This window comes from Poecilia mexicana, unplaced genomic scaffold, assembly GCF_051168715.1.
Source record: "Poecilia mexicana isolate PSO_F unplaced genomic scaffold, ASM5116871v1 scaffold_12, whole genome shotgun sequence".
Taxonomy (NCBI): Eukaryota; Metazoa; Chordata; class Actinopteri; order Cyprinodontiformes; family Poeciliidae; genus Poecilia; species Poecilia mexicana.
The window spans coordinates 781,717-795,671 of NW_028263381.1; the positions used below are offsets into that span (position 1 = coordinate 781,717).

General features: G+C 39.8%; 1 protein-coding gene across 1 annotated transcript; it reads left to right on the forward strand.

Moving 5' to 3' along the window:
* The first annotated feature begins 331 nt into the window (after window positions 1–331).
* purg (purine-rich element binding protein G) lies at window positions 332–2,128 on the forward strand. The gene has a single exon (XM_088010640.1). It carries the CDS (start codon window positions 614–616, stop codon window positions 1,649–1,651), a length of 1,038 nt encoding a protein of 345 aa, XP_087866766.1. The 5' UTR covers window positions 332–613; the 3' UTR covers window positions 1,652–2,128.
* The last annotated feature ends 11,827 nt before the right edge of the window (window positions 2,129–13,955 follow it).

Consider the following 13,955-nt stretch of genomic DNA (forward strand, 5'->3'; position numbering starts at 1 on the left):
TTGAAATAATTCTGCCATCGGGAGGACTGTGAAATGTTAAACTTGCAACAATGGAGATGATGATGATGACGATGATGATGATGATGATGATGATGGGATTTTTCTGAAGAATAATGTCTGTTGACGCAGAGGAGGAAAATCAGCATCCTGCTTCACATGTTCTCCTTCAGGGACATAATGTTCGTCTGAATGGAGGGCAGGAGTCGGTGGATCCCGCATTACGCTGCCATAAATCCGTGCAGTGGAGAAGAGCTGCAGTGAATGCAGCCTTCAGTCATTGCTGACGTCGCGTCTCTTTAACGGAGGGCTTCTCAGGACGGGGAGGGGCGGGGGGTGAACGGGTTCATCGGGTTCATTCCTGTATCTCAGGTCGGCTGTTCCCGGTTCCCTGTGTTAACGAGAGGCTGCGGCACAAATCGCTGATGAAACATGGAAGCAGTCCGCATCGGAGACCGGATACATGGTGTTTATTCTGGACACTGACTGGATGAGTTGATGGCTTTAAAGCACGCAGCCATTTTCAGGTGAACCTGTGCTCTTCCAGCCAGCTGTAGCCGATGTGTTGGGAATGGAGAGATCGCTTTTTCCTGTGCAGGCTGCTGCTGGAATATAAATGATGATGATGATGGCTGATGGGTGCTGCAGGGGAACGGAAAGAAGCAGGGGTAAGATCCAGTCCGATTCTCTGTCCAGACACGCGTATCCCCAGCAGTACATCCAGGCTGGAGCAGCTCAGCAGGGAAATGACATTCAGGAACTGGCCTCAAAACGCGTTGACATCCAGAAGAAACGCTTCTATCTGGACGTGAAGCAGAGTGTGCGCGGTCGCTTCCTGAAGATAGCCGAGGTGTGGATCGGGAGAGGCCGTCATGATAACATCAGGAAGAGCAAGCTGACTCTGTCCATGTCAATGGCTCCGGCTCTGCGATACTGCCTGGGAGATTTCATCGATTATTACGCCCGAATCGGACTGAGGGGGAACCTGGTCCAGACTCCCCAGCTGGCAGAGGAACACGGCAGCAACGGGCAGGGCCGCGGGCATGATGCTCGCAGAAAAGCGAGGGAGCAGCATGCATCTCCCACCGGCTCGGTAGGCTCCGACGATCATGCCCACCGAGTTCTCAAGAGCGAATTCATTGAGAGAGACAACAGGAAGTACTTTCTGGACCTCAAGGAGAACCAGAGAGGCAGGTTCCTCCGCATACGACAGACCGTCAGCAAAGGCCACGGCTCCATGGGCTACTATGGCCAGGGTATCGAGCAGACCATCGTTCTGCCCGCACAGGGGCTCATCGAGTTCAGAGACGCCCTGTCCCAGCTCATTGAGGACTACGGGGACGAAGAGGTGGACGAGCATGGTCGACTGGGCTCCAGGACTCGCCTCGATAACCCCGAGCTTCCGGAGGCAGCGTCCTTCCGAGTGGACAACAAACGCTTTTACTTTGATGTGGGCTCAAACCGCTACGGAGTTTTCTTAAAAATAAGTGAAGTGCGTCAGCCGTACAGGAACACCATCACGGTCCCATTGAAAGCCTGGGCTCGATTCGGAGAAAACTTCATCAGGTATGAGGAGGAAATGCGGAGGATCTTCTCATGCCACAAGGAGAAGAGGACAGAAGACCGACAGGACAGCATAGAGCAGGAGGACTGACCTCTGGACCCTCCAGACACATGGCCCAACCTTCCACATGCCATGTTCTGTCACCACAAGTAGGCTGATTTACCAAGGGCTGGTAAACATCTACCCTGCCAAGAAGTGATCCATTCATAGCCTTATAGCAACACCTGATTCATCTACTGCTGCTGATGCACTTTAACCAGGAGCAGCCTGGGAATGATTTGGGGCTCTGTGGACTTTAACCCACATTTGCCTTTTAAATTTAAGAATGCACTGTACAGATGGTTATTAATCAAAAAAGTTACAGTGATATGGTATTGCTGGCAATAGATGAGCTTTAGAGTTGACCATTGTTAATGTTGGCACCCTAAACATTACCTAATATTTTTGTGGCAAGCAGAAAAGTGCAGAGAAGTGCAAACTGCAACAAATCAAAAAGGTCATTATAAACATAGGATGAATATCTATATTTGAGTCAAATAAAAGGTTGAGGTGAGTTGCCTGAGAAATTTGCTGGGTTGTTGGGATATCCTGATGGTTGGGGCCTTAGGTAGTCCCATAAGTGCAATAAATACCAGTCAATGCTTGCAGCCTCACTGACCTAGGGAAAACTATGGTGTAGTGAGATGTAGGTGTTGATCCAATGGAATAATATATTTATAATTGTCACAACAACTAGGCAAGAGAAACATTGGTGTGCCGATGCATGCTGCCAGTGAAATGGTTATCCTGGTGTTGTGACTTGTTTTGTTTTCTGATATGTAGAGTTTAGTCCTTCAGTTTATTGTTCAAATGTACATGGACAACAGAATCCTGGGTTTGACCTTGTGCTTCTCCTTAGATCAGGTTATGTTCCGATATTCTTACGTACTGTTATCAGTGAAGACATGATCTGGTCTTTGCCTTCTCATGTGCACTGAAGAATTGCAAGGCGTGTTGTGTTCTCCAGATCATTAAAAGCAGAGTTCCTGGGCAGTCTTCAGTTGTGCAGACACAGTTCATTGCTGCTATGTGCACTGGCAGTTTAGCATCCATCAAAATATACCAAAACTGCACAGCAGATGTTAGGTTTTCACATTGGCAAGCTCTGGGTCAGCTTAGAGACAACTTTTGCAGTGATGCAAACCTGCAGAGCTGTCTATTGAGTGCAGAATCACTGACCAGATGTCATACCCTACACGTAAAATCCATTGGTGCTTAGAGTTGCACCACTAGTCAGTTTCAGAAAGAGAACTGAACTTGTGAGAGGTCCAGAGTGTGGTTTTTAATGAGCCAAACTGTCAGTGCAGCTGTTGCTGAAAGAGCCAACAAGATTCAAAGGAGGCAAAACAAATCTATAAGTGTGAGGCTTGACTAGGTTTCTTGATATATCCATGAATATTGATATTTGAGACATTTTTTGCCATGAAGCATAAAACTGTCAAAGAAGGATGAATGTGGATTCAAAAACCACAACTTTAAATATAAAACTGTCATGAGAGATGGCAAAAGAAATACGTAGCACAAGCAGCTACATATTGTCTTTTCAGATGTGAATTCTGCAGTTTTTCTACATCTTCTGCTAGGCACACAAACATGATCAACTGGAAGCATATCATGTAAAAACAGCCCTGGAAAACAAAAAGGAAGCCATACGTTTCTGCTGAAGACATATTTAGGCATGGTTCATTCATTTAAAAGTTGAAAATGATGCATGAAAGAGGAAAGGTTTTTTACTAATTTGCTTCCACTTCTAATGTCCAGACTACAAATAATTAGTATAAGAGACTCCATGCCACCTGGTACAGTGACACCTTTAATTACAACTTTGTGTTATTTTACCCTGAAAACCTCTCCTTATTGAGTTTTACAACCATTTTAGGTCACATCCGTGTGTGTGGGTTTTCATTGTTCAACATGCCATCTGATGCTTCTCACACACAGGAATGCTCAGACTGAATAAGTCCTTCTTGTCATGTGGAAGATGTGTGTAGAGTGGCAATGCAGACTGATGGCTACTGCACTGAACAGCCCACACGTTGCAAACAAGAACACATGTTTTATTTTGATCTAATTATTTTGATTCTGGTTTAATCAAGGTGAATTTACATTAGTCAGCTTTTTTATGTGATAATTGAAGTAGCAGCAGTGGAAAGGAGGCTAACGCTGGATTAGACAGAAAAAAACATCGCTTTTTATTTTCCATCTACCTGAATACATTCAGTGTCTTGCATCATGAGGACACAAATTTACATTTGTTGAACCTCAAACAAAAATACTCATCAGCCAAGGTATTAGATATACCTTGCTAGTACTAGGAGTTCATCTTGTAATCTGTGTGTTGCCTGTTCAAATCCCTGCTCCGTCTATCTCAGTCGTTGTGTCCTTGGGGAAGATGCCTCACCCACTGAGTGGGCATTTAAACTTTTGTTGCTTGCTTATCTTCCTTATCAGGAAGGTATTTTCATCCATGCAATTGCTGCTCACTGAATATTATTTTTTGTTCCCTGAGAATTTTCTATGAACAAAAGAGATGGTTATATGGGAAAATCCCAGTAGATGAGTTGTTTCTGTAATACTCAGACCAGTCTGTCACCAACAGCCGTGTCACTGTCCTTTCTTCCCCATCCTGGTGCCCTCTTTGATCTTCAGCAAGTCATTATAATAGCGTCTAAATGCAGTGAGTTACTGCCATGAGACTGGCTCATTCATGACTTGTTTTTCAAGCTTTCAGTTCAAACAGGTCTATCTAATAATGTGGCTAATGAGTGTATACTCTTCATGCTGCAGTGAATGATGTATTCCACTGTTCACATTGTGTTTCCTTTGTAAATGTATTCGGTTGCTGGACATTTTCATGATATAGTATATAGTGTAGAGTGAGGAAATCTTTTCTTTACATCTGAAGTAAAGGAAGAATCTTTGGAGCTCTCTAATTTTCCACAGTCCAGCATTTTATAATTTAAACAAGGAATCTAAAAAACACTTAGCTTTTAAAATGAGGTGAAGGACGTTTGGCAGAAGGTAAAAATGAATGTGGTTTTGTCATAACATTAAGCTCTTTTTTAATTTAGTGAATTAGATCAACTTGTTCTGTGTTATCTTACTCTGTGTTTTGTTATTGAAGTACTACTAAGGTTTTTCCCCGCACTGCTTTCAGTGCTAACCCAGCGCTGGAGCTGGAGCTGGAGCTGGAGCTGGAGCTGGAGCTGGAGCTGGAGCCAGGTCTTACCAGGTTCTATAAAAAAAACATGGCAAAGAACCTTCTTGGTAGCTAGAGAGCTTCTTAGAGCCACATCCTTACATCACTGTAAGCAACTCTTCCAGTCAATTTTGGATTGTGTAATTCTTTAAAAATATCAGCATTCTGACTTTGGAGATTTCCAGTAGATTTTATTTCCAAATTGGACCATGCAAATTGTAAAAGTTGTTGCACTTAAAATCCAGACAGACATTTCTGAAGGAAGCAGCAATGCAAACAGAACTTAGGCAGGATGTTTCAACCCCCCCTTTTAAAATCAATATCATCTGGGAGTATTGATAAAACCCAACTGACTGCTAAAAAGTAGCCCTATGCAATGCTTTGATCTCATTATATTACATATAGGAAGAGGTGAAAACATAGAGAGAGAAAAGAGACACTGAGCTTTGCTGTTAGATGAACCAGAGTAAATGCAGAATTACCTCAGTGCTTTGGAACATAATTTTGTTTGCTTGTTGGTTTCCATGAACCCACCATTGGCTGCTGAAAAAAAAATTCTCCTTTCAACTGGGCCCATGAGTTGTTGGAGTCAGTGTTGGAGCTCTCTGATGGAAACAAAAAGAACTGGTGTTATGAAACCACTGTCAGTAAATCTGCTCTGGATCAAGTATTGTGGATGGAACACAGCCATGTTAATGGTTAGGCTCACATGTTCAGACCAGTCAGAATGTCTGCTGTGCAAAATATCTTCTGATGTAGTTCATTCAGGTATATAACCAACGAACTGGCACTTTTCATTTTAAGATTAAGTTGTTTTATTGGGCTAGTTCCTGTTGGCCCCTTTAGTCAATAAAAACTAAGGAATATTTAATGTTTGCTGCCCTTTTAGGAGGATCTGGTGAAGACTGTCAATTTATTTTCAGTAAGTTGTTTTACTTTTTTATATAGAGACCTACGAGATATATCATACTTTGTATAATTCAAAGCACAATCTATTTTAGAAATTAGAAATTAATTTTCCCCAAGATAATTCTTGTCTAAGCTAAATTTTAATATAAGGAATATGAAGTGTACACTGTAAAAAAATAAGCGTCTCTAATTTACAGTAAAATACCGGCAGCTGTGGTTGACAGAATTTTACCGTTATTTATACGGTAAAATCAACTTATGCTGTGTTTTCATTTTCTTCGAAGATGGAGCTGGCAATAAAGGTTCGACACCTGTGATCTAGCAACTTTCACTACATTCTATATGAATGTGGCCATATTAGATAGTGAACACTGGTTACTCTGCAAATGTTCCAGTCAGACTTTTGAAAATCTGACTTCTGATTAATAGGGGATCACATCAGTAGTAAAGTCCTGTAAAGGCAGGATGGTCATTAGTTTGGTAAAATGAGTGCTATAGAAAACACTTTAAAGAAAATCTGCACTTTTGTTGAAATTATTTCTAGCAGAAGGACCACTAATATTAGCATAAATTGACAATCACTGATCACAGCAACTATAAGCTGCACACAACCCCCCCCATGATATTCTGCTTCTTTATTAAGGTTGTGCCTGAAAGTGTCAACCTGCAGATAAATTTAGCCCACACACAACCTGCAAAGTCTTAAAGTTTTAAAAGGACCAGTTGAACCAATTAAGGGGGGCTAGTTAAACCAGCAGGCACGTCTAGAGCTGATGTGAGCTTTCGGAAATAAAGCCACCCTCAGAACCACAGGACTGAAGCAGAACTCTGTGGTCGACATAGAGAACTCCTCATACTATGTGTTTCAGACATCTCACATACCAAAGGTTACAATAAATAAGAGGTATACTGTGTTATTTGCTTTATTTCAGTGAAGGGTATGACATGGGTCGGTGGGGTTCAGTTTGCTATTTTGTCTGTTTTCATTGTAAAAGCGGCTCATACAGCTCTGTTCCTGGGCAGTCTTCAGTTGTAGGTCTATAGGAAAATGGTACAGTACAGATATGGTGTTACACAGCACAGTCCATTGATTGGGTGAGGGCACTGACCCTTCCATCACAACCTGAACCTGTGAAGCTCGTTTAAACTTTTATCACTATATCATTTTGCAGCTCATAAGCCAGCAGCCCTCCTTGGCTCCTTGGTCCTTTCAAAACTCAACCCAGAAAATGCTTAGTCCCTTGACTTCAATTATTTTGTAAAAGGGACTTTAGTTGTAGATTGAATACACACTTTAAAAGAAGTAGTGTTTTATAATGGGAGTGGTCTCTTTCAGCAGCATAACATCTCTGTGGAGAAATGGAATGTGGTTGGTTTAAGGAAAACAAGTTTGAGGAGACAAGCCTGAACACCCATTAGCTTCAATGACTTTAAATATTTACCACAGATTCACTGAAGACAAGAGACTGAGACTGAGTCCAAAAGATCAGATGCCAATGTTAGGCAATTGGTCATAATGTTATGGCTGATTAGTTTAAATTAAGGTATTGTTTGCAGTTTTGAACAATTTGTAGATTGTTTGATTATATACAAGAGAATTGCACTTAATCTGAAATTTATACAGCTGATTAAGACATATGTTGGTTTGAGTTGCTGTGTCCTGTACAGCACAATCCTAGTTCATGAAATAAAAAGAATGTATTTGGAGTCAACTGCAAATATTGAATTAAATGACTGAAGGAGTGAATTTGAAAATATGATCCAGTAAAATGATTTTTTTTTCTTACCTAAAAGAGAGACCCACATACTATTTTTAACTTTTTAGAAATATTTTTTGCTCAAACAGCAGGTCTTGGTCAGCCTGTCTTTAGATCTGTAGGTTTTTAACAATGGCAAGAATACACAAAAACTTAGATTCTAAATTTGGAAGAAGTTTATTAAACCAAACCACGTGCATGTATAGGGCTAACACTGATATCACAGCTAAAGGTTCAACTCTGGCCAAAGCTGCTAAGACTCATGTATGTGATCCATCCTACTTATCAGTCTCTAAACTCAATGGATAAAATTTTATATTTTTATAAAGTCTTATTCACATTTATTATTCATATTTTAATCAAAGGCACTTTCCCTTATAAGCTTCCTAAATAAGTAACAGAAGTCAAATTCTGTAATCTATCTAAAGATTAAAAATGTCCCTGTAACCGTCTGGTTCTTGTTTTCAGTGGACATGACGTGGATGGTTACAGGATTCTGAACCCTGAACTGCAGATCTGATGTTTTCTAGTTTGGATGCCTTAAAGGTCCATTTGAATTCATCTCTGCTCATTTTCATTTTCGTGCTTTTTATTTTTAGCAGACTGAAACATATTAAAAATAGCCAAAGGCATAATAAAAAAGGAGCTATAATCAAAATATGTGCCATTTGTCACATCTAGAAGGAAACGGCAGATTTTTTTAAAGGAAAACGTTAACCTTACAAAGTGTTTGTGTTCATGTGTGGTTGTACAGAGTGATGTGAACATAGGCGTACTGAAGAAGACATTCTGCTTGTCCTGTTGTATTATGCATTTGGTTGTAAACTGGAAAATGTAGAGATATTGATGTTTGGCCTTTAAAAAAGCAACTAAGAAAAATAAAGAAAAGATGAAAAGGTATACATTTAGATAAATGTAAGACACTGGTGTGTTCTGTAGTTCTGTAAACTAAGACTTCTGAAACAAGGAAATGTTGTACTTTAGCACTTTCTTTAATGTGTACTGTATTCAGTTCAAATTTACATGTAAAGTACTGTATGAATAGTCATTACTTGCCTTGTGACATTTTAATCAATGCTACATTTAGAAATGTTATCTAAGAACATGATTTTAGAGTGTATGCATGCTAGTGGTTGGGTACCAGTGTAAAAGGATAACTATGAAAAATGGTGCTATGTAATAATGGTGCTTCTATGGACCCCAGCCAAATGCATGCACAGAGGATCTATTAAAGGATGGAAAAAAGAGAAAATGTCCTACTGCTGTTCTCAAGTAGTGCTGCTTCCCAAAGATGTTCCAAGGATTGGAAAAATCCAACGGTCTCTTAAAATGCAACAACCCTTCAACACTGGTTTACAGTTGGACTTCTGACAGTGTGTCAAAGTTCTCTGCAAACACTCAGTGTTTTCTCTGCTTCTTATCCTTTTACAACATGTTTTCATAGTCCTCTTAGTCTGCCGGAAGGTATTTTACCTAAGCAGAGAACGTTTGTGTTGTACAGATTTTTGTTTATCTGAGCCTCTTTACTAAAAGCCATTGAAGGCAGGTATTTCAAATCTTATTCATATGACATAGTATTTTTGAAACATATAGTAGTGGCAATTCTAGACTAAATTAACCAGGGAAACCATGGTGGGGCCAAAAAACAAACAAACAAAAAAACAGGGCAGTATTTAATAGTTTAATACTTTTGGTGAGTCAAAGAGGCACCTTTGGCTCTGGAGCTGTAGGTTGCAGACCCCTGATCTGGCATATGAAAAGTTGGGCCAAGGGACCAATACATTCTGGTTACGCTACACTTATCATCATAAGACATTGATCTAGTATTGTATCTCAGTACAGGGATCAGTACAGGGGCCAGAACCAATTCTACAGGGTCACTGGCTCCTGTTGGCCCCTATCTAGAACCACCCATGCCCATAGTAAGAGATAACTAACTTCTAGGATTGGTTACAGTAAGGTTTGCCTCTAAGTGCCATTCCAAACTTCCCCCCATTCTTAGCAAAACCAGAACCAGGAATAGTTCAACCAGTCTGAGTCACTGAACATTAGTAAGTACTGTAAACCAAGAGGCTCTCAAACTGTTGGGCCACCCAGTTATGAAGTGCCAAAATCCATCAGGTCTAATTATAGATGAATAAGATTCACAGACAATCTGATGACATCATTTTGTACTTTCCATTCTTCAGGTCATGTGATCAAAACATGATTTTTATGTAGCACAGTTACTGAACTACAAACATTGCAGTGTTTAAAAAGTAAAAAACATGTTTGAGCTTGGGAACCTTTGTGTGGATTATCGATGTAACTTGTTTGAAAGAAGAAAATGTGTACATTTGTTAGCTGTACTAATCAGTGCTCCCTTTCTGTTTCTCAGTAATTAAACGGTATCCAGCATTATCGCTACTGGTGCCACACTACTGTGTGCATCTGTTGTGTGTACTTCATGCTTTTGCTGTGAGCTGTGCCAGCTGCAATGTTGAAGAAGGTTTTTATTTGTTTGTGTATTTAAAGGAAGATTTTGATGCTATTATTTATCAACTGTTCAGAACTGAGTGAAAGGGAAAGAAAATCATTTTTATTGCTTTGCTGCACAAATTTCTCATTAGAATAGCCAGTCAAATCATCCCAGAGTAAAAATATTTTCTTACCTCATAAATTCAGCTTCACTAAAATTATGTTTAATACCTGCTTTAAATTTGTTGTTTTCTGAAGAGACTTTTAATCTGAGAAATTAGCATTTTTAGGACACATATTTGTATTTGAATGACTGCATACAAATACAGCTTAATGCCATTCTCTGTTGTTTGTTAGTTTACCAGTTGAATGAATTACTTCATTCAACTAGAAAGAAAGTTCTTCAAATTTTCTTTCAATTAACTAAATTTTTCTATTGGCAGAAAATAAAGGCTATTTCTATTCTATTCTATTACTCTACATAAATGGTATTATAGGTAAAACTTGAGGTGGAAAGTGCAAGATGTTGTATTTTTTGTGAGGCGAGAATCCATCTACCCTCAGTACACCCTTGTCCTTAGTGGGGTCAGGAGATGCTGCTGCCTATCTCCAGCAAACGTTTTGGGTGAGAGGTGGGGTACACCCTGAACAGGTCACAAGTCTGTCGCAGGGCATCACAGAAACAGACAGGACAAACAACCATACACACACACACACACACACTCACAACTAGGGAGAATTTAGACAGACCAATTAACCTGACAGTCATGTTTTTGGACTGTGGGAGGAAAAAATCCACACATGCACAGGGAGAACATGCAAACTCCATACAGAAAGACCCCGGGCCGGGAATATAACCCAGGACCTTCTTGCTGCAAGGCAACAGTGCTACCAACTGTCACTGTGCAGCCATGAGCCAAGAAAATCTAATTAATTTAAAGTCAGTCTAAATCAGACCAGGTTTAAATTTATTCACATTCAGTGCAAATAAACTACTATAGGCTACAGCGTACAGTTTTTCCAGCTGGACTCTTAGTTGACTACACCATTAAAGAAATGTGGAGACCAGTCAGCACTAAATCCCAGAACATTTAGCTCTGTGTCATTTTAACAATTAACATTCTGGAATTATTGCAGATGTAGACTAGGTCATATGAGAATATTTTGGGTAATGTCTTATGAAATTATTGTTTTTGATTCTTAAAACAATAACTGAATTTTGATCTTCCACTGTCCAAAAATATGACAGTTAAGTGATGCAAGTTAACTGCTTGCTCTCAATTGCTCCAGTGTGCGTTTACATGGTTGTTTCTCCTCAGTGTCTCTGTGTAGCCATGTGATGGACTGCTGACCTGGTTGTACCTTGCCTCTTGTCCAGAATGGTTGGAGGTAGGAACCAGTTCACCACTGAACAGTCATGAAGGAATAAGTATGGATGGATAGGCAGACGAACAGACGGATGTATTCTTTTGTAGCAATAGTGATCTTTATTCACAGTGGTCAAACCGGAAATGGCCAGAGAGAAGTGAGGAAGACATTTAGCAAAGGTCCAGCGGTCGTGAGTTGATCCCTAGAGACTGTGTCAAGGACCAGCAGCCAACATGCTAAACCCTGTGCCACAACAAGCTCCATTTTAATATCAAAAACATGTACAGAGAAATATTACTTTAGCAGTATAATGTGACATTTTAAGACAAATATGTCCTGGTTAAAGTAAACTGAAAATAATACTTGAAAAATGGCTTACAGAGAAACTCCGACCGCCTGATTGAGGCTGAAAACATCTTACATGCACTTTTTATCTTCCACAAAGACATAAGTTAGAATGATCTTTTCAAAATAAGAATGATCATACTTGGTAAATGGAATGGTAAGTACAGCTGTGCTGCACAGGTATCTGTCTTATTCTGTGTTTTTTTTTCCACAGCTGACCTCCATCTCAATTTTCAGTGTTTACTGTGAGCATCAGGGCATATAAATCAAATCATGGCACTTTACAAAACATTGGAAATACATGAAAACTTCATTAATCACATCAAGGCATAAACCACCTGAGCTACAAAATTTATCATCTTTAGTTTGGATTTATTAGATTATAAATGAATCTATGGAATCATATCTAGGAATAGTAATTTGAATTCATATGGATTTTTGACAAGGCCTCTACATTCCTGACTGTTTTGAAACTTTGCAGTTTTATTGTACTTTAAGTTTGTAATGTATTGCGTGGTGTTGTAGACTTTAGTTACTGTTTCTCTTTATAAATCCTAGTTCCAGTTTTCATGTGGTGTTATCCTCTTGATAGAAAAAGATAATAACATAGATAACTCTTCCTTAAAATATGTCCTCATAAAACAGCTCAGATTTACCTAAGGGCAAAAACTGAGAGCTTATCTAGTCACCAACCTCCAAAACCAACCTCAAAAACATTATGGCAATATATATGAATGCTTACAATCTTTCATAGACTTGTTGTTGAACTTACAGTAAATTACTCAATCCAGTACTCAGTGCTTAAGATAGCATTCAATGAGACACACATTCTCTGCAAAACATGGTGTGTGACACATGAATCACTATCTGATAAAAAAGTAATTTGGTGTAGAAGACAAAAATTTAATGGTGGTTCAAATGAATGTTGCACTTAATTTCATATTGCTTTAAGACAAGCATACACTGGAAACACTGTGGTGCAGCGAATCATCTGATGTGTATTGGCAGCATGAATGGGACTGAGTAGCACTGAAGTTCATCAGATCAACCCAATAAAACGGCTCCCAGAAGGCCTGCTGGTGCTGTGTTACTGTTGACAAATGTACAACCAGAAGCAGCACCTGGATGCCCGGGTTCTAACAACCAGTGATGTTTGATGAAATCGTGGGTCAGGCAGATAAGACATCAAAGGGAAGAAGACCAACGCGATGGTGGTGGATTTTAGAAGGAACAAGGATCTTCTTCCTCCCCTAAACGTCGGAGAATCAGCTGTGGAGGTGATCTCAAGCTACAGGAACCTGGGTGTGTGTATATCCAGTGACCTCACCTGGAGTGCCAACACTTCCTGTCTGGTCAGTAAAGCCCACCAGCATCTCTACTTCCTCAGGAAGCTGCAGAGAGCTGGACTTGGGAGCTCAGTCCTGAGGAGTTTCTATCGCTGTGTGGTGGAGAGCGATCTCTGCACCTGCATCACTCTGTGGCATGGCAGCTGCACTGCTACTGAGAGGGTGGCTCTGCAGAGGCTGGTTAAGGCTGCATGGAGGACTGTGGGAAATAGTCTTCCCTCCACCATGAACCCTTCTCCTGCACATCACAATGCAGGAGAAGGGTGCTCCACATCATGAAGTACTCCACTCATCCTGCACACAGACTGTTTCACCTCCTTCCCTCAGACAGGAGGCTGAGGAGCATCCAGAACAAGACCACCAGGCTGAGAAACAGTGTTTACTGCAGCTGTCAGACTGCTGAACTCAAGCTGCACTTAATTCAGCTTCACCTCACTGAATTAAGTATCTATCTATCTATCTATCTATCTATCTATCTATCTATCTATCTATCTATCTATCTATCTATCTATCTATCTATCTATCTATCTATCTATCTATCTATCTATCTATCTATCTATCTATCTATCCCTCTCTACACACACACACACGCACACACACATATATATATATATATTTTTTTTTTTCTTTTTTTTCTTGGTATCAGTGATTCTTGAGAAGTGGAACGAAATGGGTATAAATTTTCCCCAATTTTTTAAAATTATTCCTCAAATTATTCCTCAGGCCATACTGACAAATGATGTTTTGGAAATGTAACGATGCTAAGGTGCAGCCTCCCAATTGCAATTTTTTTTTTTTTGAAAATTACATTTTTAATGGACCTGACCCAGAACTTTGTCAACACTATCTAACAAAAATAAATATAAAATTATTTTATAATGACCCTATTAGTGATATTTTTACTCAGTTTTAAAGACAAATGCTTCTTAAGAAACAAAAGAAATATTATTTAAAACAAAAACACCATAAAGTCC